General features: G+C 49.1%; 6 protein-coding genes across 6 annotated transcripts, besides 5 other annotated features; 3 read left to right on the top strand and 3 right to left on the bottom strand.

The window, feature by feature from the left end:
• Window positions 1-19: 19 nt before the first annotated feature.
• On the top strand, window positions 20-1,166 carry NFIA_104720 (sucrase/ferredoxin-like domain-containing protein; the record flags this gene model as incomplete). The annotated part of the gene is made up of 2 exons (XM_001266880.1): window positions 20-376; window positions 435-1,166. 2 exons carry the CDS (start codon window positions 20-22, stop codon window positions 1,164-1,166), a joined length of 1,089 nt encoding a protein of 362 aa, XP_001266881.1.
• A 435-nt stretch (window positions 1,167-1,601) lies between these two features.
• Window positions 1,602-1,629: a microsatellite.
• A 913-nt stretch (window positions 1,630-2,542) lies between these two features.
• Window positions 2,543-2,571: a microsatellite.
• Window positions 2,572-7,333: 4,762 nt separating this feature from the next.
• Window positions 7,334-7,376: a microsatellite.
• A 613-nt stretch (window positions 7,377-7,989) lies between these two features.
• NFIA_104710 (putative C2H2 finger domain protein) lies at window positions 7,990-8,460 on the bottom strand (the record flags this gene model as incomplete). The annotated part of the gene is made up of 1 exon (XM_001266879.1): window positions 7,990-8,460. One exon carries the CDS (start codon window positions 8,458-8,460, stop codon window positions 7,990-7,992), a length of 471 nt encoding a protein of 156 aa, XP_001266880.1.
• Window positions 8,461-9,977: 1,517 nt separating this feature from the next.
• Window positions 9,978-10,028: a microsatellite.
• Window positions 9,982-10,028: a microsatellite.
• A 7,704-nt stretch (window positions 10,029-17,732) lies between these two features.
• Window positions 17,733-19,200, top strand: NFIA_104700 (3-keto-steroid reductase; the record flags this gene model as incomplete). The annotated part of the gene is made up of 2 exons (XM_001266878.1): window positions 17,733-17,800; window positions 17,916-19,200. The coding sequence occupies 2 exons, from the start codon at window positions 17,733-17,735 to the stop codon at window positions 19,198-19,200; spliced, it is 1,353 nt and encodes a 450-aa protein (XP_001266879.1).
• An 867-nt stretch (window positions 19,201-20,067) lies between these two features.
• NFIA_104690 (mannose-1-phosphate guanyltransferase) lies at window positions 20,068-21,408 on the bottom strand (the record flags this gene model as incomplete). The annotated part of the gene is made up of 4 exons (XM_001266877.1): window positions 20,068-20,994; window positions 21,064-21,210; window positions 21,294-21,337; window positions 21,402-21,408. The coding sequence occupies 4 exons, from the start codon at window positions 21,406-21,408 to the stop codon at window positions 20,068-20,070; spliced, it is 1,125 nt and encodes a 374-aa protein (XP_001266878.1).
• A 1,369-nt stretch (window positions 21,409-22,777) lies between these two features.
• On the bottom strand, window positions 22,778-23,878 carry NFIA_104680 (uncharacterized protein; the record flags this gene model as incomplete). Its single annotated transcript, XM_001266876.1, has 1 exon — window positions 22,778-23,878. One exon carries the CDS (start codon window positions 23,876-23,878, stop codon window positions 22,778-22,780), a length of 1,101 nt encoding a protein of 366 aa, XP_001266877.1.
• A 730-nt stretch (window positions 23,879-24,608) lies between these two features.
• NFIA_104670 (i-AAA protease YME1) lies at window positions 24,609-27,249 on the top strand (the record flags this gene model as incomplete). Its single annotated transcript, XM_001266875.1, has 4 exons — window positions 24,609-24,638; window positions 24,702-24,848; window positions 24,906-26,795; window positions 26,851-27,249. 4 exons carry the CDS (start codon window positions 24,609-24,611, stop codon window positions 27,247-27,249), a joined length of 2,466 nt encoding a protein of 821 aa, XP_001266876.1.
• Between the last annotated feature and the right edge of the window lie 302 nt (window positions 27,250-27,551).

Here is a 27,551-nt window from a genome sequence, read left to right as displayed (position 1 = left end):
ACTTTGATCCAAAACCAGCATGCAGGCCCTTCTCCGCCGAGGCGCCTCGCTATTTGGCTCGACGCCATCCGGCTCCCCCAAGGAGAGCGGGGGTTTCGATGAATTCCGCAAGGCGCCGTCACACGATTTGTTGTTCCCCAAGGTCGACCCGGCTGTTGACGGAGAGGAATGCCTCCACGACTGTGCGTCGTGTACGGTGAAGTATCCCGCCAGGTTCGACGTGGACTACGAGGATGAGCTCTACGGGCACGTCAACGGGTGGGCGACGCATCTGCTCGTCGCGACCGGGAAGACAGACTGGGTGAGGGATGTTGCGGACGAGAAGGGCAGTTTGATGGAGGCGATCGAGAAGGGGGGCCTTGTGCCGAGCAATGGGGTATGTCATCGTGCAATTCAGCATTCAACGGATGAGTCTTGCTAATGTGTACTCGTAGAATCTGAAGCTGTCTGCGTCCAACATGCCGGTGCCGGACGAGTATCACCACCACGAGCCCGGGGAACAGCCTACCAACGTCCTGATCCTGCCTGCCTTCACGGTGGTGGAGCAGGTGACTCCGGCTCTTGCGCCCGACCTCATCAAGTACTTTGTCAGCCGTGCGCCGACGACCACCACACCGCTCGGAAGCATCCCGGAACCTCTGACAGAGACAGAGGGCGAGGAGCAGCAGCAGCAGCCCGCCCCAGTGGATATCAGCTCGCTGACTCCGCTCCGGTCCCGGCCCTGCGGCCATGCGGCCGTGATCCTTCTCTGCTCGCAGCGCACCCGGGACGCGCGGTGCGGGCAGTCTGCCCCGTTACTGCGGCGCGAGTTCGAGCGCCATCTGCGGGCTCTGGAGCTGTACCGCGACCTGGACGATGAGCGGCCCGGCGGCGTGGGCATCTACTTCATCAGCCACGTTGGGGGCCACAAGTACTCGGCGAATGTGATTGTTTACCGGCGGCGGGACTTTGAGTGGTATCGCAAGGAGAAACCGGGGCAGGACGCGCAAGGGAAGACGACGGGCGAGGCAGACGAGGGCGCGGCGCAGGGCATCTGGCTGGCCCGCGTGCGGCCGGAGGACTGCGAGAATATCGTCAAGTATACGGTCTTGCAGGGGAAGGTGGTCAAACCGGGGCTGCAGCTTCGGGGTGGGTTTGATCGCGAGCGAGGGAAGATTAGTTGGTAGACTAACTACGCTTGACTTGGGGTAGATTGTAAGTATACTGTGATGATATCATGACATTGGATGCATATAGAATATGGCACACATCACCATCTCAATACATCTCAAATGAGAGAGGTGTTTACGAAGGATCTGCATATTAGTTATGCCGTAGATGGGTGCACTGTGCTGTTAATGACGCTATGTGATTGCCAGTATGGCTGTGGCACCCCCACGCCTCAATATCCCACTACCCCAGACCTATGCCGTATTCCACAATCTTCACTCAGGGTGGGTAATGCAGTATAAGAGTACAGCATCCGTACGGAGTACGGAGACATACACCATCAAACATGGGGTCTCAATCATAACCATAATCATAACCTCCCCCGTATCATCCTGGCCAAGACCAGACCAGATTGAGGACGATGAACCTCGGCCTCACTCACCTACTCAAGAGAAGCCAGAAGCCAGAAGCCAGAAGCCAAACTAAACAGTCCCACCCGCTTCCCAAATACGAGCTCCTAATATAACTGAACTGACGGTCCCAGTCAGTCGCGGGCCCCATGCCCCATTCCAAAGTCCAAGTCCAAGTCCAACAGGCAGATTAGTCAACCCAAGCCCCATCGCGCGGATCTTTCGTTAAATTTTACTTGAAAGAGGTTAGCCCGGAGAAGTTCCCCCAGTGTTGCCCCCTTCAGTTCGGCGAGATTACTATCTGCTGAGTGGTGATTCGTTATTCGATCTTCGGCCATGAACACCAGAGCCTTGGGTTCGTGAGTAGGGTGCCTAGGTTCTTGAATCATGAATATTTGATCTCTACAAGGAGTTGACTTTCTTAGGTAAGGTAAGATTGGTGTGGCTACTTTAAGGGACCTGAGTATCCATATTCCGTAAAGAGTGTCAGGTCGGGTGCGATGGCTATGGCCACAAGATTTAGTCCACATTATGGGATACTGATCCGAGAAAAGCATTGCATACCGTTATTGGTGCATCTAGACGACGGATGGATTTGCGAGATGAGATGCAATTTGCAAACTTGCTGTAAATAATAATCTTACTTGAGGTCGTACTAGATAGCAAGCAAACTTTCCATGGTAGTACGGACAGTACTCCGTTCCCTTGCTAGAGTGTTGTGGACGATGGAGCCTGAGGCGGGAAGGGAAGCTAAAAGTGTCTACCTTACCTTACCTTAACCTTAGGCATTCAATGAGTATGACACTGCTGTGCTCTGATTGGACGGTGGGTTTGTGCCGCATTATTTCAACCTTTACGAGGACACAGTACATACCCAAGGCACCTTACTTTCTGACTATGGTCTTCCAGAGTGTTCAGTTGGGCATGGTCTCCAAGCAAAATTTCACTTACAACACGGAGTAACACTTTCAATACTTGCTGAAGAGGAAGGAGAGTAAGGAGAGTAAGGAGACTCTGGCACACTGCAATATCAGCATCCAGGACCAGGAGCTCATTTTACTACCAAAGTTTAAACGGCCCGTTGCACACAAGACTTCAATGTGGAGCGGACGGCTAGACGGGTTCGTGTTACAATACTTGACTTGTGTGACTGTCCACTGTCAATTCATTGTATTGTGTAACCTCTCGCCTTGTTTGGGCTTTGGAGGGCCGTACAACGTTGATACCTTGGATGGGATGGTTTGGGAGGTACGCAAGGTATCAAGGATAGAGTCAGGCAGCAATAGTTAGACTCGGTCATAACAAGAAGCTTAAGGTGTCCGACTGAGTAAGCTTAATCGCTAACTTTTCGATCACCAGGAATCCGTTTCTGGTTCATGTTCAATCAATCAAAGTCAAAAATAAGGAGAGGTGCAGATGGAGAAGTGAGCAGTCCATCAATACTCTGTACCCTCGTCCACATGGCTGCATGCAGATATCTCATCTCATAGCGAATCCCCGCAGCATCCACTTTCCCTGAACAGAGTACGTAGGCGGATGTTACTCGGTGGAACCCACCAAAGACAAATCCATATTGTGCACAGTGCAGACTGCAGTGCAGATTGCCTCCTTTCTGGACCCTGTATCAAGGTTAGAAGTGGGTAAACGTCTTCAACTGTATCGCACTGGAGTGACTTCGATTCTCCACTTTAGCATAAAGGGAAGGTCTAAAGACATCAATCCTATAGGGTGGAATGATGAGCCCCTAGAAAGAGCCCACCAGATACGAGGGACTCAACTTGTGGTTACCGAGAGTACGCCGACGACGATAACGAGCCCAGCCATAGATGTAAAAGCAAAAGATGGGCATTTTAACCGGCACATGGGAACTTCGCAATTCGAGTAAGACCACTAGACCATCTCGTAGACGACGCAGACCCTTACGGCAACGAAAGACGAGATATATTCGCGATGCAAGGCAGTTCTTCTGCCTCGTCTGCCGGCTGGTTCCACCTATGGTCCTCGTCTGAAGCTGTAGGGACAGATTGGCCGTGCATAACCGTCAACTCAATCTCAGTTGCCACCTTGAAAAGTCAAGTTCTCCGGATTTCGCTGCGACTTGACCAGGTAGTCCGAGGTATGTACCTACGAGATACAGGCTGGAGAAGCTATATGCGCATCTCTACAACAAGTACCCCAGAGGTACTCCGGAGATCCACCGGCGATTCAATCTCCTCCGCAAGGTGGCAAGCCAGTTCAAGCAGGCCATAAATTTCGCACTGCGAGTTTTCGCCTATCTGGACCTGAGTTAGCTTAACCTTTGGCGGAGATGTTCGGAGAAGAATCATCGGCCTTCGCCGCCGGGGAGTATCTTGTCTCTTGGATCTGTAGATAGAATCCGCACTTTTTGAGTTTGATTATCGAAGTGTATGAGGTGGATGTTGGCCACTGTATGGAGTAGGTACGAGGGTATGTATGTAAATCTGTATAGGTACCGTACCACGTACCACAGTATAAAACAGTCCCGTACGTACGTCCTGTAATACCAAAAACATACGTTACACGAGTCAGCCGTCAAATAGCATTGTGGGTCACAACAGGCAAACCCATGGAGCTGGCTTGGGAGTTTAAGTGGTAGGACCCGTCCCCGTACAAAGCTTAGAGCCAAGCTGTCCTGAACCTTGATATGTGGGCTCGCAGGATCACAGAATTGGAGATCATCAAACTTACAACTCAGTCCTGGCCAGTGCATGGTCCAAGCTCTTGCACTCTATCCAGATCAGAGTTCAGGGAATTGGTGGTAGCCGGCAAGAATTGCTTCACTTTGCTCGATCATCAGAAGCGGAGAGGTAAATACCGACAGGTGATTCTGCACTCATTGTTGATTCGATGGTTTCGAGTCGCCAAAAACCCAAAGTTCGTAACGCCTCCAGGAAAGCAAACTTTACTTCACTTTGTGCGATTTGCCCGTGTGTCAGCGCGTTCCCTGTCCATTTTCATGTCTTTTGTTTCGTCTTGGCCGATATTCCCACGCGCCGGAATTGCCCGATAGTCCGAGTCCCTGCATGAAGTGTTGAGATTAAGGCAGTGAGAAAGTACGAAGTAGGCAGTGTAAACATAGCACACAGGAGACAGGTGAATGCTCAGCATAACGTTCGGCGGCTATGAGCTAGGGAGCGATCAGCTATGCGGTACGAAGTACAATAATCAGGATCAAGTGAAACAGCATCCCCGATCCTTGGGATCGGCCAGTCGCCTCGTTAACCTCACCGAAACAATTCAAGTCAAGGCTCCTACAACTTAAGTGTTCCCTTGTGGATTGTTGAGGCGAGGTGGCCACTGTCGTCCCGTACCTTAATAAAGCGCTCCCTAATCCTGCTCAAGCTAAGCAAGAATACTCGCCGGTCGAGTATTCAACTGTATCTCCGCCTCAATTATACAGGGTGGATACGTCGATCCATGAAGGTTGGTTCGGAGAGAGTCAGGGGGAAATGATCAAGAGCCAGGATACGGAGAGTACTTACTGGAATGTTATTGTCCAACGAAGACTAATATGCTCGAAACCGTCTAGCCTCATTCTGACACGAACAAGCTTACCTAAAGTTTTCCTGGCCAGGTGGCCGGGACACCGGGTATTGTGGATGATATCCAACGATACTCATAAATGTGGGATCTGTTGCAGCTTCATATAATCAGTGCAACGACGCAATCAGAGTACCGTGTCCATTCTACTTATATTTCTTGGCCACTACTATTTAGAGCCTCGCGATGAGGAGGATAACTGTTACAAAATTAGCGTGAGAGTTCTACCTGCATATGGGACTCCAACTGAACATCCTACAGTGACCACACGTGATAGAGGAAAACAGTGCATTAGGCGCCTTCTGGCTGACATGGAGTACCTAGCAAAGTTTATTCAACTTATCATAATGAGCAAGGTTCACGCGTAGGAATGGTTTCCAGCTCTTCTTGACGCAAGGTAATCACAGTAAGATATCACAAAACACTGACAGCTTACAGTAAGTAGCAGTTAGTCTAGTAGCTATGGCTAAGAAAAAGAGCGCTGATTAGCTGATAACCCCGCGATTTCTGTTGCGCCCCAAGGCAACCACAGCTGCAGCTAGCTGTCAGTTCCGTCTGTTCTAGCAACATCCTTTCTCGTGTCGACGATGAGTCGGGACTCGGGAGCGAATGAGACTTGACTTCCAATCTCCTGGAACCCCATGACAGCATGATCCTTGCTGACAGAAATAGCTGAGCTCAATACTCCATACTCTACAGTCACTCTGACTCTGTAGTCAGGTGTAGACATACGTAACATGCTGGACTTGATGCCGTGCGTTACTCCGTAAAGGTGTGAGATACATTGATCACCCTAGTCCCCGTCCACACTGGAGACCGCTAGTTATCTCCGCATGGATTCTAGGCCTTCACGTCGTACAAAGTCCGATTTTAGAGTCTTAGTACCCCGTACGGATAGTCGGATAACCCCAACGTCTCCTGTCTTTAGCAAGCTCGATGACCTGTCTGTTTGATTGTTGTGGGATGAATCTCTTGGCTCTAGATCCTGGTCGAAGTGAAACACCTGGTAGGAGCTACCTTAGTCTAAAGTACCTAATTAGGTATGATTATGAATGGTATCTGGTATTTTTTGATTCAAAACTTGATACCTGGGCTGTACACACAAAAAAGTATTGGGCGTGGAATCCCATTATGCCCGCCACAAGTGGCACAAAATGTCAATGATAGAATAAAGCAAGCAAGCAACGGCGGATAAGCCATCAACCCTTTACACCCCCTAGCCAAATGGTAATTCTATCCGAATCTAACTACTGCACAGTCTGCACTGGGTATGCTGTGTGATTGTGTCATGATAGCTAACTCAGGCAGCATTAATGCCTCACTCCCCATCGGCCATCGGCACATCCTTGTCCTAGACTAACCCCCGAATCTACTAGTGTCCGTCATTGGGAAATTGGTACCTCTCTGGCTTTCTCATTCTCAGGTTAGGTTCCCCTCTGGCCTGGAAATAACGGAATGCCATTCATTTTTCCCCTCCCCGTCGCATACCAGGGAATCTCATCTCCCCGGATCCTTTATCCGGAAATGTCAGGAGAGGACGATCAACAGTAGCATGTACTTTTTTGTTTCCCTCTCTTCATTTCAAGTAATCTCTGCGAACCCGCAAATCATCTACATATCAGACCGCACAGTGTCGAAGTATATACTTGGCCAACCATTGCCAGATGGTATGTGTCGTCGATCGTGCAAGCCACAGTGGTGGCGGCCTGGTATCTAACCTACCTTAGTTTCTTAGATACTGGCTGGAGTCCTGGATATCGGACTCTGGATTCCAATTGGCCGTCCCCCACCCTCCACTAGGCATGGAATGGAATTCGCAGCAGATAAGTATCAAGCAGGAAATACTTGCCCTTCTGTAATGGCGAGCCACAAGGGTAAACAATCAAACATTGACACGAGTCGTCATTGTGCATTCTGAAACAAATGCCTCTCTGACTAGGGAAAAAAGAGCAGAATTAGTCTGTCTACTTACATGACACTAAGTGGGAGCCACAAACCGTTTCCGATATGTCGATCCTTGGCTGACGTTGCCCGTCTATGGCAGGTAAAAACTGGAAATAAATCGGAAATCCTCGCGACTTGCGACCTTTTTCGATGAGGCCCCACATGACTTGGAATCTCTACGATTCACTTAGTAATAATGTAATAAGCCCCTGGAAGAGAAGCAAACAACTTGCGGCTCAGGACAAGGTACCAGAAAGGTAAAAATGTATAGAGAGAGAGGGAGAGAGAGGGGGGGGGAGAGAGAGAGAGAGATTAAGAAGTGGCGCTCTGGAGTTCAACCTCCCACCTACAAAGTAGCGCTTTCACGCGATCATCTATCTAATGTCTTATTTGCTGGCTTCAGATCATTTATTGGATTGGCTCGAGAGTACCTTGGACCTGGTAACTATACTAGGTTCCTAGGAGTAGGGTGCTATGTATTAGATAGTAGTAGGATTGGACGGTGGACTTGAACTTGGAGAGCCACAGTAGAGAAGGGACAGGGTTAGCGCAAAACTTAATTTGCGGCATCATGGCAAGTATGGTATCAATAAGGACAGAACGCCTCTCCAGCCTTTTAAATAGGGTAATCAGAATGTAAGACAGAGTCGCCAGGGCTAAAATCAAGTGTACATCAAGAGAAGTCCGAGTGCATGTGTAAGACAATTACTTAATATCTTGAAAACATCTCGCAGCGAAGAAAAATCCATGATAGCGTCGTGTTCGGCATCACAGGACGTGCACAGGAGGAAGGTTTGAGATAGCTGATCAATATAGGCGCAAAGGCATTGGGAAGAGCAGATGCCTGGGGTATCCGTGTTGCAATATATCAAAAACGTAATGGTGAGAGTCCATTTGCAATTCCAGGGTCAAGCTCGAGACCACATCAACCTACTCCGAGGAAACCCCAATCTGTTCCTTCAGGTTGATTCAGGATTCGTGTCGGTTGTTTATAGTGAAAATTCTGATTGTATGAAATCATGAGAGGGTGCCCTTCAGCCATAGGCTGCGCAACAAATGTTTGCTGCTGCTGCTGCTGGAACCCGGGTGGTATATAGCTTTGGTTGGTTGTATCGTACCGCTGCTGCATGAGCTGCTGCATGTACTGCTGTTGCGCGTGCTGTACATCAAGCGGTGACGTGACAGGGACACTCTGGGTCATTATTGGCGGCGTATCGTGTACTGGGATATGAGTCACAGGCAGACTTTGTTGTGGATAAAAGTCCTGACTCGGCGTCGACGGCTGGTGGTAATACTGTTGCTGAGCAAGGAGATACTGGTCGTTTGGGATTGGAGCAGCGACTGGGGCCTGGTAAGATTGCTCCGACATCGCATCCTCAGACGGCGGTCTGGTCATTGTTCCTGGCGGGTGGGAACGGTGTTGATGCTTGGTTAAAGTGGTCTTACGGCAGAAGCTGGTCCAGAATGTTAGAGAGTCTTTGCAGTGGTCGGTACATGATCAGATTTCTTACCTTCTCTCGCATGTTGGTTCCTGGCAGATGTAAGGTCGCTTGCCAGTGTGAATCCGCCGATGACGGGCTAAACTTGATGACTGCGTATTTGTCAATTAGCAATAGCTTTTGAAAGCAATGCCCGGTATCAGTCCACTTACATCAGAGAAGGCCTTGTGGCAGCCTTCATGATCACAGACGTGAGGCTTTTCGCCAGTGTGTGTCCTCGAGTGTACAGTCAACGCGCTGCGCTGAATGAAACTTTTGTTGCAGTCCTTGACGGTACAATGATAAGGTCGCTCATTGGTATGTATCCGGTAGTGTCTGCAGAGATCGGATTTACGGTTGAACGACTGAAAACAGTGTCAAACCATTGGTTAGCGCAAATGGCTTCGTAATAGCTGTTGGCATCAAGATTTCCAACAGAACGGGAACGAACTAGGGCGGCAAAAAGCCCAATAAAGAAATAGAGGAAGCCCACCTTTCCACAGTGCTCCCAGGAACAATTGAAGTCACGTCCAACACCTGGGGCCATGGTTGTTGCGACGGAGTGATATAACTTTGGTAGATATGCAAAATGCTGAGGACCGGATATGATAGAGATAGGCGGGGCGATGGTTTTACCTTGAAATTGTGAAGGGCAAACTCGGAAGTGGGGAGATAAGCAGCACTGGCAGATCGAGGAAGATGTTTTAGGGGGGCTTATACAAGGGAGATAAATGTCACGGATCCTGAGGTGGAGACAAGCATGGAGAGAGTATTCCAAGTAGTGGGCAGAGAATGAGGCAGTTGAACAGAAATCTGCCTGGGAGACGCAGTAACAGATCAAAGAAGGACAAGGGGGACAAAGAATTGAATAATGCTAGAAGAAGCAGTATCAACCAAAGCTGCAGATACTCGGGTTTGTTGACTTGAAAGTTAAGCAGTCAAGATTGAACCAAGAGAAAGTTCCAAGAAACGATTGCCCGATGCGCTGACGATACAAGCAGAAGATGATGGGCTGATGGCGAAATCGGATGGGACGATGCTTCCGAATCCAGGTTGAAGCATAATAAGAGAAAGTGCTGTGATAGTTGTAGGTAGTGGTGGTGGTAATAGTTGATATTATATAGTCGAACAATAACAAATAGAAGACATTAAGGTGTCTGGTCGGGTGGAGTTGTAACGCACTGGTGATACGGGCGGGTGTGCCTTCTATGCTTCAATATCACTGAGGGACAGCTGTCAAGCCAGGCAGACCTGAAGATAAACAAGCGCTCCCAAACGATCGATATAACAGCACTGGAATACTCAAAGGATAAGAGAACAGCCAGATATCGGATGGAAAGGGGGAGGTAATAAGGAAAATGGGGTGAGAATAAGAGGGAGTGAAAATCGAGAGGAAGTGAGGACGATTTTCAGTGTCTGAATTCTTAATTTTCGTTTCTATTTTATTTTGTTTTATTTTATTTCATTTTATTTTTATTTTTATTTTTTCATTTCCGATCGGTTTTATTGTCTAGTGAGCAGGACGTACAGCATGTATTTTCATCAATAGGTAATAATGTACATCAAAATAATAATATTATTATTAGTGTACAAGTTGCCTTTAGAACCCATAGGTACCTCAGACCAATAATCAACTACCATTAACCAAGGCTACCTAAGTGGACAATTAGACTTGGCAATTTCCCCCGGAAGGCTGGTGGCCGCTAGTAGGAAGGACTTCAGCAAGTCTCGAGTCAGCTATTCTAAGGTACGGACCACGGAGTAGTCGATAGATACCCTTGTAGGTACTGCGGTAGTATAACTTGGATATTAAGGTAATATGGATCAATGGTACCAGAACACAGAGGGAGACGATGGCGGAAAAAACCTAAGAGCAGCAGTTACCTACTTATTTCGTACGATTTTACAGGAACATTACCATACTCTACGAAGTAGGCCCGACGAGAATGACAAGGCTGAGGTAGTCCAGTCCGTCCATAGCCAGGGTCCTAAATTTTGACCTTGTATTGTCGTTGTACAGGTCGTAGATAGGAAGCAAAAGAAAAGAAGAATAAGAAACGGAACATCGATACACGAATCCCAGGTGCCTACATCCTTTTAGATACTCAATGCAGACGGTCTTACAGAGGTTGATTGCCTACAGGCTACGTCCCTATGTAACTCACTTTGAGGTACTTCGCTGTATCCTTGTACCTACTGATAAATGCACCCAAATACCATATTAGGAAACACACGATAGTGACACCATAGTTTCAAAGGGACTGGAAACTGCTGAGGGAGGTTAAGTACGGGTCACTATATTAGTAGCTTTATCATTCCAGTAACTTATTCAAAATGCTTCGTGGGGCCCGACCTAGACCCAGATACATTTACTACTCTAGTCTCGACGGAGTACTAGCGCCGTGAACATTAAGGGCTCTTGAGTGCTACTTCTCCTAAGAGTGCTAAACTAGACTAGATACTGAACAGTGTTCCGGTCAATGTTATTTGGCGGGGATCGGAGGTACCCACCCGGGTTCCCAATACCGGCCTAGACCCTTTACAGACTAAGTGAGAGAGTACAGTATTAGTCAATGGAGAATGGTGGCTTGCTAGGAGCAATAAATTCGCGTCAAATGGCAGCTGGCCTTGGAAGACACTTGAACTAGTGCAATTAAGGCCTAGTCTCGCTGCATGGCGCAATACAACCTACTTGATTGTCCAATTCACTTGTATTGTATGCATGGTAAGATTTCCAATCCATCCATGGATAGGAGGTTTCGACGATAATACGAGTCTTACCTATGTAATTACTGATAAGACGGATGCTGGTGAACTTCTGGCTCTGTCGTTGAGGCTACTATTTCCATACCCCAGGGTGACTAGACTGAGTCATGTATGGCCTTAATGATCATAAGATGTTGTAATAAGGTTCAATCAAACAGAAGAGGGGACTAATTAGCTTGTTCAACTACTTCTGAAGGCACGTAAATATGTATAGAAGTAGCAGTAGCAGGGTCTATCTAGGGACGAGTACTCCGTACATCAGGTATCTTCTCTTGAAGTCTGTACCACCCAGTCACCCACCTAAGCACTTATGCACCACCTTAAGAATGCTTGGAGCCAATCTCTCACTAGCGGATAAAGGAAGCTAGCTTGTCAGCTTGTGTCAAGCTCCATCCAGTGCATCCTTACAGGAGAGCTACCTAGGGGTTTATTGTTGCTACTTGTCCGCAGGCACGTTGTATGCAATACAAAAGCCAGCCCGATGCGACTGTAATCGCAACTACTATGTTTGAAGCAGTCGCAAAGAAAGGTCGAGAAAGAGAAAGAGCAGACATTGACAGTGCCAGTAAGGGATAAAGGATGGCCTTTCTGACATGATTATGAAGAAGAGATCGGCATCATTTCCGGGAATTTGCGAGTAATAGGAATAACTTATCTGCCTGCTTACTCGACTAAGGTATTTCTGGATATCAGTATCGCCATTGTTCCCGCGAATCAACCGCGTTCTCTATTGTCTGGCTTCGATAGTGAAATGGGAGCTTAAATCTGACCGTCCTGATTCTGTAAACGAAACAGGTTTCATACTGCATAACATTTCACACGTGGTTTACCGAGATATCGAGGATTCGTGTATCAGGTATCGTACGGAGTTTACCGATGTCTTCGTTGATGTCGGTCAGATGGAAAAAGGTCTTCGCATTACCGAATGGCCGACTCTTACATGGCCCGAGGTTACTGTCTCGCAAAATTGTATGTTTTCGACTTCTGATCGGAGGATCCAGTTGGTTTAGGGGCCAACTGTTTGGGCCGTTGATGGTATGCTGCCCATTAGTTGAAAGTAAAATAAAAATAAAAGAAAGAAGCTTGTTAGAGTTGGACTGGTCGGGAGACTGGATACAGGCATCATATGTTGGAAACCTCACTTATGCCTGAGGGGATGATACATCTCAGCTTCATCAATGGAAAGTTCTCCCTTCCTGTGCTCTCCCAGCAGTTCTCCAATGTTGATCCCGACTTTATCTAAATTCAAGCATACGAGGTCATCTGTACCGGTGCCAAAGGATGATGAGGCAACCATGAAGGATGAAGGATGAAAAGTGACAGATCACCACCTCCAGTCAAAATAAAATTCCACTACTTTATTCCACGCGTACTGCATACTGCTACTCATGAATTGTAAACCATGAAGATCTCTCTTGAATTGACTCTTGTGATTTGTGAAGTTGCGATCAATTTGCTCGGTGTCTGGATATTCGGGAATTGAAAAGAGATCCCTTACTACTAGCTACAGAGTAGTAGGGGGTTTACGAATGTCATTTGTTGATTGCTCTGTAGATCCCTCCCTAATCATGCTATTGTGATGAGTATGTTTTCTTTTTCTTAACGCTCCTGCCTTGTTTCAAAACATAGACTAATGGAAGTCATTTCCAAGCAGGCTGACTAGTCAGAGGTGATCGTTTGGAGTCCCAACATCAGTTTAGGGTATGCGTACCTCAAGCTTCTCGATATCATGTGTGCGGCTTCAGCAGGGAACAATCCAACGACAAATGCAAGTATGCCTTATCCTTGGTGACGACGGCTTACTGGCCTCTAGACTTGGGTAGATAGTGTATGTGTGCCCTTTCCTTATCCTCAGAAGACAAGTTGCGCCGTTCGAATGCATCTGGTTATCCGATTGACTTGACAGTTCCGTCCCTCCCCCACCCGAACGCAACACCAGCTATCCTAAAGGCACTATCAAGACCCCACAATCCTCCTAAGTGGCGCAATATAGTGCTGTGCCACAGCTTACTGTAATTACAAATCGCTGCGCTTAAAATCCTTTTGCGAACTCTGGCGCGGAATCCCGTCAATGAGGTGGCAGCATCGAGATAGATGCATCGTGCTTGCGCTGCAGGACTTACGTATCGCGCTGATCTCTACATACAGATTTCAAGGGGCTGAGAGAGCTAAAGACACTGGAAGCATGATTGCCTCTGATTGGGTCCAATGCAAATAGGTTCACAATCAGGTGGCTTGATAACTACCTAAGGACATTGGTAGAGTCACTGCTGGCTAAATAAATGCCGAGGAAGACGTCATGGCTGATCTAAAGAGAGATGTCGTTTTACAATTACCTCTCTAGACTGGACCATCATGCGGAAACAGCAATGGACAGCCAAAATTTTCAGTTGCAAGATAGGTAGGCTTCTTATGCACCCAGGGCCAATGGATTGCAATGGTTGGCTCTCAGAACGGCCGTACTTTATGATCGAGCGAGCTTTGCCTTCGCTTCCTCTCATTATCTGCTGGTTTGCATTATATGACCAACTAACAAAAGTCATTCTCAATGGGACATGTTTCTAGAGAAGGATTTGTGTCTCCCGCTATGAAAGGGATAAGGCCCTTCCCGTCTTCGTGTCGCTTCATTTCCATCTTATTTTGCTGCTTCTTGTTAGCCATCTTTCGATTCTTTGTCATGATCAAAGATTCGCTTGCGATTCGTGCTCATTCGCTTATGCCACTCGTCTTATCGAGCAGTCCGCCATCTTCATATGAAAGCGGGCTGGAGGTCGAAGCAGTCAATAATCAGGAAAGTATAACGATACCCCGCATTTTGCAATCTCTACTCTAGCTTGACTCGACACACGCTATCAACAACTTACTGCACAGGAGGACTTGCCGCTGCAGCCACATTCAGCAAAGTCCTTCCTTCCCGTCGGCCTGTCCTGGAAAGATCGATCCGGCAACCGAGAATCAATGATTCACTCAATCATCGACTTCCTCCTGTGGAAATGCACTAAATGGTTTCGGTTCTGGGCGAAACTAGTCATTACTACTCCTGTTTCACAAGCGTGCATTGAGACATTTAATGGCTTGCGGACCCCTTGCGTCGACAGCCAATTGACAGAAACCAGGCCGTTGGTAGGGAGCAAATACTGTACTTGGCGACTTGCTCTTCCCCTGCCCTGCAAGAAGGATATGGCTCGATACTGAATGTCCTGAACGTCCTGAATGGCCACATAAAATTCCTGGGACACAGCAGCTTCTCTGCGTTTCCCAGGCCATCTGATGCTGGGATGCATGGATTACCCGCTAGTAGTACGATACTGAAGAAGCAGTTTCCCCCTCTTCGTCTCAAGGATGCGAAACATGCATTGCTACACCAGTCGTGCGTCGCACTACCCGACATCCTTGGCCAGCGTATGAAAATCTCCGACTTGCAGGGATCTTTAGACTTATGCACTGTCTCGAGTGGATTAAGTTATATTTATCTAGGCCACCATCACACAAAGACCACCGGCTCGGCTCGGCCTTTCCTGATGGGCAACTTCTCTAGCTCTCTGTCACAGGCTCACAGCAGCCAATGAAGATGTTCTTTGGAAGCTGAGCCGAAACGAAAGAGACTTGAAGTTCTTCCAACCTTCTTCGTCCGAATAGGTACAGGGTTACAGTTGCACTGGGCTTTCTATTTATTCATAATACTAATAACCTACTACTTCAGGCGCTGCTTTGATGATCTATGTTCGGAACATTTCCCCAAGTGTCGGTGAGGCGTCTGGATAAGCGAGCATGCAATCTATCCAGTCAGCGAATCCACCGATTCGAAGGAGTGTTGGCCCCCTTGCAGGTATGGTTGGTCCAACTTCCAAGTACTCCAACTACTGTAGGTAGTATCCATACTTCCAAGGTCCTTTGAAGACACCGATCAAAACGGCGGTGATAATCCTCCAACTTTGACGATCGGACCAGTCTGGAATGGGAAAGGGCCCTTAGGGGTTCGCCTGTTCAAGACTCAGAATTGAGGCTGAAAATATATTCCAGCCATGATGGTCACATCAGCAGCGCCACATGTTGTTAATGCGTCCGCTGTCCACTCCTTTGCCGTATAGGCGTCTCTTCTCCAATAGACACCATCATACTCGTCCTGTTGGTGGCTTCATCTCGAAAAACGAAAACTCAAAAAGATGAGGACAGGTAGTGTACATCGTACGGTTGGGGACTGAAGTACTTCGCCATCAGGATTAGCAGTGTCTCATTACTAAGAGTTCATTTTCTGGAAGAAAACCGGATTACTTTGAGCTTTCATAGCAAATTTCCTGATGCTGACGAGGAATCCCGGTAGAATACGGCTGTGCTGTGTTTTACAAATACGCTTCGCTTCCAATCTGTCGGATCCCCGAGGCCACCTGATCTTCTCTAGCTTTCTCATGGGCTTGCACTTTAAGTTCTCGAACACGAGGGTTCTATATGACAGATGAAGGATATCGAACGGAATGTAAATGGCTATCATCCGGTTCGAGTCGATCGTGGTTCAGAAGACTACGCCAGTAGGTTAGGCGTTCCATCTCTCGCACTACTACTTCCAAGTACCTTCTTCGTCGTCTTCCGCGCCGGTTCTCTTCATTAACATCGCCGTGTCTAGCCTCATCCAAGCCTTGCTCGATTCAATCGCTTTATTGAACCGCAACGGGACTTACATCCGAGGCCTTTTCGTCAACACTGAACTGAAACAGAGAATGATGACAATCCTTAATTGCGCTGGACTGTTCGGCTAGAACCTTGGATATCGCCGTCCTGGATCAATCTGAAGGAAGCATAACAGTTGATTTGAGGGTTCGCATTTTCCTAGGGTTTGACATTGATTGTAGTTGTACCGTCACGGCTTGGCGAGAAGATATTTCTCGATTTGGGTCCAGACCTGATGATCTCTTCGCTATCAATTGCTTGAACTTTCTGGTGCGAGAGAAATGCAGAACATGATATCATACCCTATACCGGTCTTCCCTGGTCGAAGTCGCACTATTTCCTACCCTGGTAAAACGGCCGCATTGCCCCGGAATCTCGACAGACTTTTTCGTTCCCTTGCCCTCCGAAGATCATCCAATTTACCCGTTGAACTAAGACACTACCACATTCGGCTGACCGATTGATGGAAATTTCTAAATTTATGCGTCTAGGTTCTAGGCGATGTCACCTTAACTATAATATCGTCCATCGCATCGCCATCGCCGCTTTGCCACTTGACAGGGGAAACTATCAATGCCCCCACGTTCCAGGACCAGAACGGTCGGATTGCACTAACATGGCTTCACAAGCATTTTCCTGATAGGGACCTCGGAAGAGCCGTCCGATTCGCTTCCATTCGATGGCTGCTTGATACACTATGTTGTTATTGCTTCAATGCAACTCTGCTATGAGCCAATGGCCGCAATCCGCCTCGTTTTATGAGACATGATCTCATGTCTTATGTCGAAAAATCTGGGAAACATGACGGCGAGTCCTGATTGACTTGCGAAATGTCGCATATCAACTGCACTCACCGGGCGCAGAACAGGGATTGTCATCCCTGCGCATCAATTGAGACGGCGCAGCATTTCGACCCCTCGATGAGTCCATGGATTGAGGTGTTATCCACACATATTAGGGTAATTGATGTTATTATGTCGTGAGCACAGCGTTGCGTTAAGGATGCGTAGCAAGCTCTGGTTGGTTCTTGCTTATATTGAGGCTGGCTGCCAAATACGAGTCTCCCGGGGTTCTCTCGAGATCAAGCGTCCCTCGACTGAGTCCAGACACTGTCACGTTGTTCACTTATGCTTACCTCGATAGATCAAGTTGAGGTTTGCTCAAGCGACAGGCCGGCCTTACAACCAATTGGGGCAATCAATGGTGGTTGGCATAGAACGCCATGGCTGCACTACCTGCTTCGAGTTGCTCGTGACACACTGGGGATAGGATGTCCAACGGGATAGAAAGCCTCTCCAGTTGTCCACCTGACTTACATCTACCACGGTTCGTCCCTCAAAATTAGGCATAGCCAGGTGCCAACGCAGAGGTGTGCTAGGTTCGTGCTTTTGTCGAGCTCATATCTGCGATGCACTATGGGCTTTTAGACATGCATCTCCGCGTAGAGTCATCAGCTATGCTCGTATGGCAGCGTAACGAATGGTACTTGCGAACTGGGGTATGAAAGGATCAATTATTTTGGTGATAGGTATGAAACAGAAGGTGAAGGTTAAGGTGAAGACCAAACAGTCCGAATGGATCTCGATCACATGATCTCCTGAACCGGGCAGGCCAGCGATAAACAATTTTCTAGTTATCGGCTTTATCTTGAAGGGGGCAGTGTTGACAATCACATCAGCTACACCAACAACAACTACTACTACTCAATTGACAAGTCACGATCGCAGAGATACTCGCGCCTCGAGAGTCTGACTACATGTCTGACAGGGATTCCCAAAATGACCTGCAAGACAAGGTCTTTGTCTTGGTAACCGGTGCCAACAGGTATTGTACATTTCTCCGCATCCCCTCCCCAGGGGGTAAATTTGCAGTCGCATACCATAATTCATCGTTTCCTAACGTGTTGTTCCTCTCCTTGGTTGCAATTCTCTCATTACAGTGGTCTTGGTTTCTCAATCTGCTGTCGACTGGTGGATGAATTCTTGAAATCTCACCGACATCCCCGCGAGTCTCTGACCGTTATTTTCACCACGCGGAGCACCAAGAAGGGAAATGACACTCTCCTTCGCCTACAGGATCATCTTCGGCGAACCTCTGCCTCTGTCTCTGCTCCCGCCGCAGCATCAGCACGAGTCACCTTTGTCCCCGAGAACGTCGACCTGTCGAACCTCGTCTCCGTCCGGGCCCTCTCCCGCCGACTGAACCAGACCCTCCCCAAACTCGATGCGATCGTGCTGAACGCCGGCCTGGGCGGATGGACGGGCATAAACTGGCCCAAGGCAATCTGGGGCGTTATGACGGACCTCGTGCACGAAGTCTCCTGGCCATCCTTCAAGATCGCGCCCGCGGGGATGGTGACGGATCCCCAGACCGCACTGGGCGACGACAAGGAACCGCGTCTCGGCGCGGTCTTCTGCGCGAACGTCTTCGGCCACTACATGCTAGCACACAACGTCATGCCGCTGCTGCGACACTCTGACACGCTCCACGGGTCCGGCCGCATCATCTGGGTCTCCAGTCTCGAGGCGACGGTGAAGCACCTCGACATCGACGACATCCAGGGCCTCCGCACCCTGGCCCCCTACGAGTCCTCAAAGGCTTTAACCGACATCCTGGCTCTGACAGCCGATCTCCCCAGCACAGCACCCTGGGTCAAGAGCTTCTACTCGGTCGGCGAGCAACCAGAACCCCACAAAGAAACAGAACAAGAACCCGCGCACCCAAACATGTTCCTCACACACCCCGGCATCTGCGGCACAGGCATCCTCCCGCTCTCCTGGCCCCTCTTCTACTCCATGCTCGCGGCATTCTGGCTAGCCCGCCTTCTCGGATCCCCCTGGCACACCATCTCCACCTACGCCGGCGCCTGTGCCCCCGTCTGGCTCGCCCTCTCCGCTCAGGCCGTCCTCGACGATGCGGAAGCACCGTACCGGCGCAACGGCGGCGGGAGAGTGAAATGGGGCTCCTCGTGTAACCGTCTCGGTCAGGATCAGCCGGTTTGCACCGAAGTCGATGGGTGGGGGTATGGTGGTGTGGTCGGGCCGGCCGTCCTGGACGGTGACCAGTCCCGTCGCCGGAAGAGGGGCGCGGTGGATCTCACTGCAGAAGAGAAACTGCAGTATGAAGATCTGGGTAGGAAATGCTGGCAGCGCATGGAGGAATTGCGGATTCAGTGGGACGAGCTTCTTGACAAAGCTGAGGCCCAGGCGGGATCCGAGGCATGACCAGCGTTCTAACTCTATTCCATAGGGGCCCTCCTGTACTTTTTCGGGTCTATAGCTTGCTTAATGTGTAATTGTACATCACCGTCTCTCGACATGGTTATTCTGGATTTGCCAGCCGTCGTTCGACAAGGGCCTCACTCTGTATCGATAATAATGCAGACCTGAACATGCTTCGGAACAAGTATCACCTTCATATCTGCCTTCACTATTTACATTCCAAGAAACCCCATGTCCACGTTTATCATTAAATCAGGTGTAGTATTATTCCTTTTTGCCCACCACCCCCGAGGAAGCACAAGCGGAGCACGCAAGAGAACGGAAAGCAAATGATCCACAAGAAGAGAAACACAACAAGAGACAGCTTCGAGCTGGACGAACTGGGAAGATTATATCATCGAATGCGGCTGTTTTCCAAGGAAGACAGGTTGGCGGAAACCGACGAGGATGAAAGTCAGGCGAGGGGAAAGATGAAGATGACTAAAAGGCTCTAACAGAGACAAAAAAAAGAGGCCGACGCAGAGACACGCCTTCACCGTCAAGGCTATGGGAGTGCTGAGCTACGGGATAGGAAGCAAAAGAAGACGTAAAGGTTACTGCACTGTCTGTGCCTGGCGCGAGAAAATCGGAGTGGAGAAGAGGCGTAAAGTATTGCGCCCAAAGACTTGCACCAGACTCAGCCGACCGATGGACCAAGCTTCAGCGACGCTGGAATAGAATCGAAGAAAATGACAACCACAACAACGACTCCGGTTATATGCATCTGGGTGATCGCGAGGTAGGTAGAATCAATGAAGATCGAGGTAAATTAGGACATGTCGGCATTAGAAGGAGGAAATCACATTATAATGGCAGGAACTGTGCAATGCGTTAGTTCTCGCAATCCCCAACGTTCGTAAAACGCGAGTGAAGAAACATACCATCGATGTTCTGCTTGATGCTCTTGTGGGGCAGAATGGAGCCGCCATTGACGTACACCTCGTCTGCAATGGTGACATCGTCACCCAAGACCGTGACATTCTCCAAGCGAGCCCACTTGCCAACAGAGCTGTTCCAGCCGACAATAGTCGACTTGATCCAGGCATGGTCCTTGACCTTGCTGTTCTCCAAGAGCACACAGCGTTGCAGACGCACGCCATCGCCGACCACAACGTTGGGACCAATGACTACATTAGGGCCAATGCGACAGTTCTTGCCGATCTTGGCCGAGGGATCAACCATGACGTTGCCGCCATAGACGTAGGGCTCGCTGTTGGGAGCCAGCAGCTTGGAGTTACGCTTCGCGAGCGAGGTGAGGTAGAGGCAGGTGCCAGTCAGGAAATCTTTGGGTTGACCAACATCCATCCAGAAACCCTCAAGATCAAAGGAGTGGAGCTGACCGTCGCTACAGATGGCGGGGAATGTCTCCTGTTCGATGGAGGTAGGACGCAGCTCAATGCGCTTGAGAACACTGGGGTTGAGGATGTAGATACCGGCGTTAATGCGGTTACCAACGAACTCGACTGGCTTCTCGACGAAACGATCAATGCGGGAGGGATGGTTGGGCTTGTGAACAACGACACCGTACTTCGAGGGCTCGTCGACCTTGGTAACAACGATGGTGCCCTCGTCGCCATGTTTCTTGTGGAACTCTGCGAGCTGCTTGAAGGGATAATCACAGATGATATCGGAGTTGAGGACGAAGAAGGGAGAGTCGTCCTTGCCCAAAATCTTCTCTGCCAGCTTCAGGGGACCAGCGGTACCGAGGGGTTCGGATTCTACGGAGAACTCGATTCTGACGTTGTATTGTTCCTCATACTGCAGACGACAATCACAGATTAGCCACAGGAACATACCAAGCTAACGGAAGAGAAGAGATCGGTGTACCTTCTTGAGGGCCGCGACCATGACATCCGGGCGATAGTTGACGGCCAGAACAATATCTGTGACACCAGCAGCAGCCAAGCTCTCGACCTGGTGCAGGATCATCGGGCGGTTTCCAAATTCCACCAGGGGTTTGGGAAGGGTCAGGGTCTAGCATTGAAACAAAGTTATGTTAGCATCAATTCGAAGTATTAGACAAACACAGGCTTCAACTGCGGGGGAGAGACACTCACCAAAGGGCGCAGACGGGTACCGAACCCTCCGACAAGAATGAGAGCTACACCGAAAGGTTAATCCCAATGAACGCATTGACACTCGGTTGCAAATGGAGAAATCCGTACCCTTCATGATGAAGATTGATTAGATAACGTAACGAAGATAGGTCAAAAAAGAAGAGGTATTAGAAGCTGGCAGAGGTATATGTTTTGGCTTTGCGACGAGTGTCAGGAGTTGAGGACGAGGGGCTGTGGAGGGAAAAGAGGAAAAGGGAAAAAGGAGGCCCCGCGGACAACGAATGTCAAGAAGCAAAGTCGACGACAATTAAGAACCGATTGAATGTGGGTTCTTGAGGTTGCAAGGCGAATCAAGAAGATAGAAGATCTGTAGACAGAGAAAGAAAATAATACTATTATTATAGAAAAGGGTCGAGAAGCAGAAGCTCAAGTCACAGGAACGAACACCTGGCGTTGTTTCTTCCTTAATAACCTAAATAGCAAATGAGGATAACATAACATGATTTTCCCAATTCTGAGCAGGGGCACTACCACTAAAGCAGAACTGCGTACGACGACAGGTCCCAATGGATGGCCAGTCTAGGGACGGAGTACCTTTGGAACCACACTAAGAATGGGTTATGGAACTGTAAGGTACACTTGCTCCGTACTTTGACCCGCTAATTGGCGATTCCACCTGAATCAGTCGATGGCTCGATGCCACTTACCTTGAACAGCCGGTACGAACATGGCGGACAGTTGCACGTTTTCAGCCAGAACGCCACTGGCAGCCGGTAGCAAATCATGTACGGAGTACTCCATACTCTATCCATACTCTGTAGATATATCTCATCTTAAGACTGGCAAGTTTAAAGGGGGGACATAATCTTAGGAAAGGCCCAGAACCACTGCATCAGGTGCTCGGTGGAGCAACCCCAATGCCCCTTGATATTATTTGGTTATATTAATAGGACTATTTCCTGCATATCCAGGACGCAGATGACTGTTCCATATCATTTAGGAACAACGAATGTCAATAACTAAATATGCTGAGTAGCTACTGTGTGACCCTGAACTGAATCTATATGAGATTTTCATTTTATCGCATTTGCGTGTCTGGATCTACAGTGTGGATTTAGGAACTGCGATGATTGGGGTAGCCGCATCGGGCAAGACAGCTGGGGAATATGACACCCCTGAACAATCTATATTGATGCGCTTGGGTTACATGCGAATCCTTCCTTCATTTCAATCTCTTTTCAGATTCTTGGGGATCTTTTCCTAACTCGATACCACGTTCAATCGATCGTCTGCCATGCTTCGTATCAGACTGTTAAATGGTTGTATACCCCTGTTAGGGATAGCTAAGGTATATATATCGTTATCGAGCATTGAGTTGACTACCCGTTGTCAACCTTGGTGCTAGAGACTCTCTCCTCGTCCTTGCATTATCGCGACTTTAGCTCTTGCAGTCCTTCAGCTTCTTCAATAATTGAACAATTCAATTACTCCTGTGTGTCTGGAGGCAAAGGCTGGCCATGTCTCCTTGACGTAAGCGGCCCACCGCCTACTAGATCCGGTGCACGGTCCACAAACAGACGGATCCACTCCCGCACTTTGCACACCTTCATCAGTAATGGCAGATCGCCATGCTTGGTTTCATCTTCTCTGAAGGTTTGCAGGCGCCTTGTACTGTAGATACCTCCTGCGTCCGTTGCGTCAATCCGCTGGCGGTGCAATAAGTCGACCTTTGTTGCCCCCCTGCCCACACTCTGCCCATATACCCGTTCTCGGAACGAGCTCAATCCTACCATGCGCAGGAGAACAATGTCTCGAGGTCGCAGACTAGACAATGACGTTCGAAGCTTCTGAGCCCCCATGTCACATCGGCCAGTAGCAATTTTTTCGTCTCCCAAAGGCAGCCAGAAGGTAACTCCGAATCCTGTTCTTGTCTCGTCGCCCACTACCACTTCCACGAGGTCCAGCTCCCTTTTCCACTGCCGAGTAACTATGCGGCGTGGAGGATGAATTGCGATGATGCCCACAATCAGGTTTACTGTCATTGTCTGAGGCACAATCGATTGTAGATATGTGGCGCTGGGGATATCCTTCAGGTCACTGAGACACCCTCGAATTGCTAGGGAACCCACTTCTGGCGCTTCTCTGTCACTGGACGACGCAACGGATGTTGCTGTACTATCCGTCGATAAGCCACTCTCCTGCATAGAGTCTCCCAGATGCGCTCCAGGTAAAGAGATCTCGCACGTCTCGTGTACTGCAAAGGAATGGTCGTAGAACTGAGAGATTACCGAGTCATCTGGTGAAATTGACGATACGCCATCTAGGGGCGTGAGATCTTGGGTTCTCAAAAATATAGCATGCCTGTCTGGTTCGGAGCAAACGTTTTCTCGTTCTTGCTCTTGAACTTTCAGATCCTGTAACAATCTCCATTTAACAGCATGGGATTCTGAAACAGGCTGGTTCACTTGGTCTTCAACATTTGGACCAGAGAATGGAAATATAGGGTTGTCGAGCAACCCATCCTCCTCCCAACAGAGGCTCTGCGGCGTGGGAGCACCCATGAGGAAAATGAGCTTTGTCGACATTGCTGGTAGGGCTCATGTGAGAGAAGCGCTACAAACAGATGGTCAACGACCATGGCTCGCACACTATATATATATATAAAATCCGTGGGAAGTGGCTCGTAGGGAAGTGCTGCTATGGCTTCGAGCCTAGTTAGTATGATGTGTCCAGGAGAGATGATCCATCACTGGCACAGGAGGAAAGACAATAATGACAGTATGTCGAAGTCTGACAGATCAGTACCACGGATCGCAGATCGACCTACTTAGGTTGTACAAGGCTCTACGTATGGTTCGTTTGCCGACTAAATCAACCTCTTAGACTACTCGGACAAGAGCGTCAATAATAATGATGCGGGTCAGAAAACAACTTACCTACATATTACCGGTTTACTGCCATTATTGCCTTTGGAATTGAGAATCATGGTGGAAGTTGGAATTAAGGAAAAGCACATGTAGTTCTGCCTGAGGCATATAATCACGTGACAAAGCCAGATACGGTCGTCCGTTCAGGCCGCAGTGGCAATATCCATACGAATTTCGCCGCCGCATCCTTGGCCGATTGTCTGCCGGAGAACGAACTACTCCTCATTCCTCATCTTTGCTCGCATTCGCCATCGTTTGAATCTCGTTGGCGATGGCAGTCATCCCGGTCAAAGAATAAGCTATCATCTATATTGTCTTCATACCTGCCATTCTTTGCGTGGTCGACATTGATTGCTGCGGCCTAGTGCCGCTCTGACTCGAGACAACTATGGCTTTCCAAGTTCCGGTCTCAAGACCTGTAAGGGTCCTTACACTTCTTACGCCTCTTATGCCATCTATTCTGACTTTCCCCTCTTCACAGAACCTTGCGGCCGTCACTTCCGATCTCTGGCCATCGATGTCAAAGCTATTAAATGCGCCTTGGACTGGCATCCAACGCACGGCCACCTCCGCATCTCCTACCACCCGACGACTGCACCAGCGGACGCTTGGGGGAAACGAATCAAGTGTATGCTTCTATTGCGCTCATAAGACTTTCCTTAGTCATATATTGACAATAAGCCAGGCAACTGGCCGGATTCCGCTACCTGAGTGCCTGGACACAGTCCCCCTCGAGGCTTTGAACTCGAACGTCATGCAGCGACCTGTCCGACTTGGGTTGTCGCGGACTTCTCTAAGAGGTAAGCTCATTTTATCGACTTCCATGCATATCGGGATACTTACTTTTGCCATTAAAGATTCGCTCTGGAGTTCCGCGACTGTATCCCGCCGTCCTATTGTGTCTCATTTCGCTCGATCGTATTCAACGCTATCCGCCACCCTGAGCCGGACTCGACAGGCTCCGAAAGCCAACGGTCTTTCGAACCTACAACAGCAGCGGTTTATGTTTGGAGGCCCATCTCACGGTCTGTTAGCGCACCAGGAAAAGACCGCGAACAACAACCCAAGCAGTGCCCACGCACAGAATGCTTTCTATCAGACTCTGCTCCGTGCGAACATGCCCGCTATTATTGTCGAACGATACCGCAGCGGTCAATTTGCGAGTAATGCGCTGTCTGAAGCTATTTATCTGAAAGCGTTGCAGCGTGTCGGTGGCGCCGATTCCGCAGCGGCGGCACCCATCCAAGGTCAGAATCAGCATCTCAACCCCGACCAGCTGCAGGCCGTCGGTCAAGCCGTCGCCGCTCGGAATCACGGTAGTCAGATCGGACTGGCAACGAAGCAATCCGGTACTGGTGCTAAGGATAATCCTCTGCATGTGGTTGTCGAAGAGTCGCTGGGCAGCGCTGTCTTTCGATGGGTCAAATTTCTGCTCGTTTTCGGCTTTTTCACTTACATCTCTCTTGTCGTGATCACCATTCTTGTCGAAACAACCGGCGTCTTAAAGAATATCAAGGGTCCGCAGAGCAATGAGGCTCAACCCCAACAGCAAACGGTTCGGTTCTCCGATGTACACGGTTGCGACGAGGCCAAGGAAGAGCTCCAGGAACTTGTCGAATTCTTGTTGAATCCGGAGCGATTCTCTTCCCTCGGTGGCAAATTGCCAAAGGGTGTGCTTCTTGTGGGACCTCCTGGTACGGGAAAGACTTTGCTTGCCCGTGCTGTCGCCGGAGAAGCTGGTGTTCCCTTCTTCTACATGTCTGGTTCCGAATTCGATGAGGTGTATGTGGGTGTCGGCGCCAAACGTGTTCGTGAGCTCTTTGCACAAGCCCGGAGCAAGTCGCCCGCCATCATCTTCATTGACGAATTGGACGCCATTGGTGCCAAGCGGAATGAGAGAGATGCAGCTTATGTGAAGCAGACCCTGAACCAGCTGCTTACGGAGCTTGACGGATTCTCGCAGACCAGTGGAGTCATCATCATCGCCGCAACCAATTTTCCTCAGCTGCTTGACAAGGCTTTGACACGACCTGGCAGATTCGATCGCAAGGTGGTCGTCGATCTTCCGGATGTTCGGGGTCGGATGGACATATTGAAGCATCACCTGAAGAACATTCAGATCAGCACAGATGTCGACGTTGCAGTGCTTGCGCGCGGTACTCCGGGCTTTTCTGGTGCCGATCTGGAGAATCTGGTCAACCAGGCCGCCATTTACGCTAGCAGAAACAAGAAGCCCAAGGTTGGACCCAAGGACCTCGACTGGGCCAAGGACAAGATTATGATGGGCGCAGAGGCTCGCAGCAGGATCATTCAGGATAAGGACAAGCTTTTGACTGCCTACCATGAGGCAGGTCATGCGCTCGTTGCTTATTTCTCTCCTTCGTCTACGCCATTGTACAAAATTACCATTGTTCCCCGCGGAATGGCGCTGGGAGTGACGCACTTCCTGCCTGAGATGGACATGGTTTCCCGGAATTACACCGAGTATCTGTCCGATATCGACGTCTCCATGGGCGGAAAAGCAGCGGAGGAGCTGGTTTTCGGTCCTGACAAGGTCACAAGTGGTATTTCGGCGGTAAGTTCTATCTTCAAACTTCGAAAGTCTGTTCACGATCACTAATGTTCTGCAGGATATTCAACAAGCCACTGAAACCGCGTTCACACTGATTACCAGATTCGGTTACTCCAAGAAACTTGGCAATGTCGATCTGTCGACCAACTATGATAGTCTATCATCTGAAACCAAGCAAGAAATCGAATCCGAAGTGCGACGACTGGTCGAGGAAGCGCGGATGCGTGCCACCAAGATTCTGACTGAACGGAGACACGAACTGGAACTTCTGACCAAGGCACTGATCGAGTACGAGACGCTGACCAAGGAGGAGATGGAGAAGGTCCTGAGAGGCGAGAAACTAGACAAGATGGAGTCCGTCCCATCGGCTCCGCTCAAGCTGCCTGAGGCTCTGCAGACCGCAAAATTGAATCATCCATCCACCCAGGCCGAGGAACCGTCGGCCGCAGCCAAATAATAGGTTTCTCCCTCACGACTTTGTACTCTCCATATGCCTTCCATCACCCACCTCCTCTCTGCCGAAATCAGGCGGCGCGTTTTTGACGGACTCCTTGTTCTCTGTATTTCGATTCCTATTTTCCATATGTTTTCTTTCTTCGTTCCTCGGTCGCGTTTCTGACTTCTTGGTGCTTCTCGTCTTTCGATATGAAGTCTCAAAACAGCAATTGTTGCATATGAGGTGTGGCATATCGGTTTAAGAATGAGCGATCAATGTACTGTATTGCATATACATACTTATAACATATTCATCCGATATCA

The sequence above is a fragment of the Aspergillus fischeri genome, genomic scaffold, assembly GCF_000149645.3.
Source record: "Aspergillus fischeri NRRL 181 1099437636245 genomic scaffold, whole genome shotgun sequence".
NCBI lineage: Eukaryota > Fungi > Ascomycota > Eurotiomycetes > Eurotiales > Aspergillaceae > Aspergillus > Aspergillus fischeri.
The sequence above is the reverse complement of the archived record's forward strand: the minus strand, read 5'-3'. Positions and strand labels throughout refer to the sequence as shown.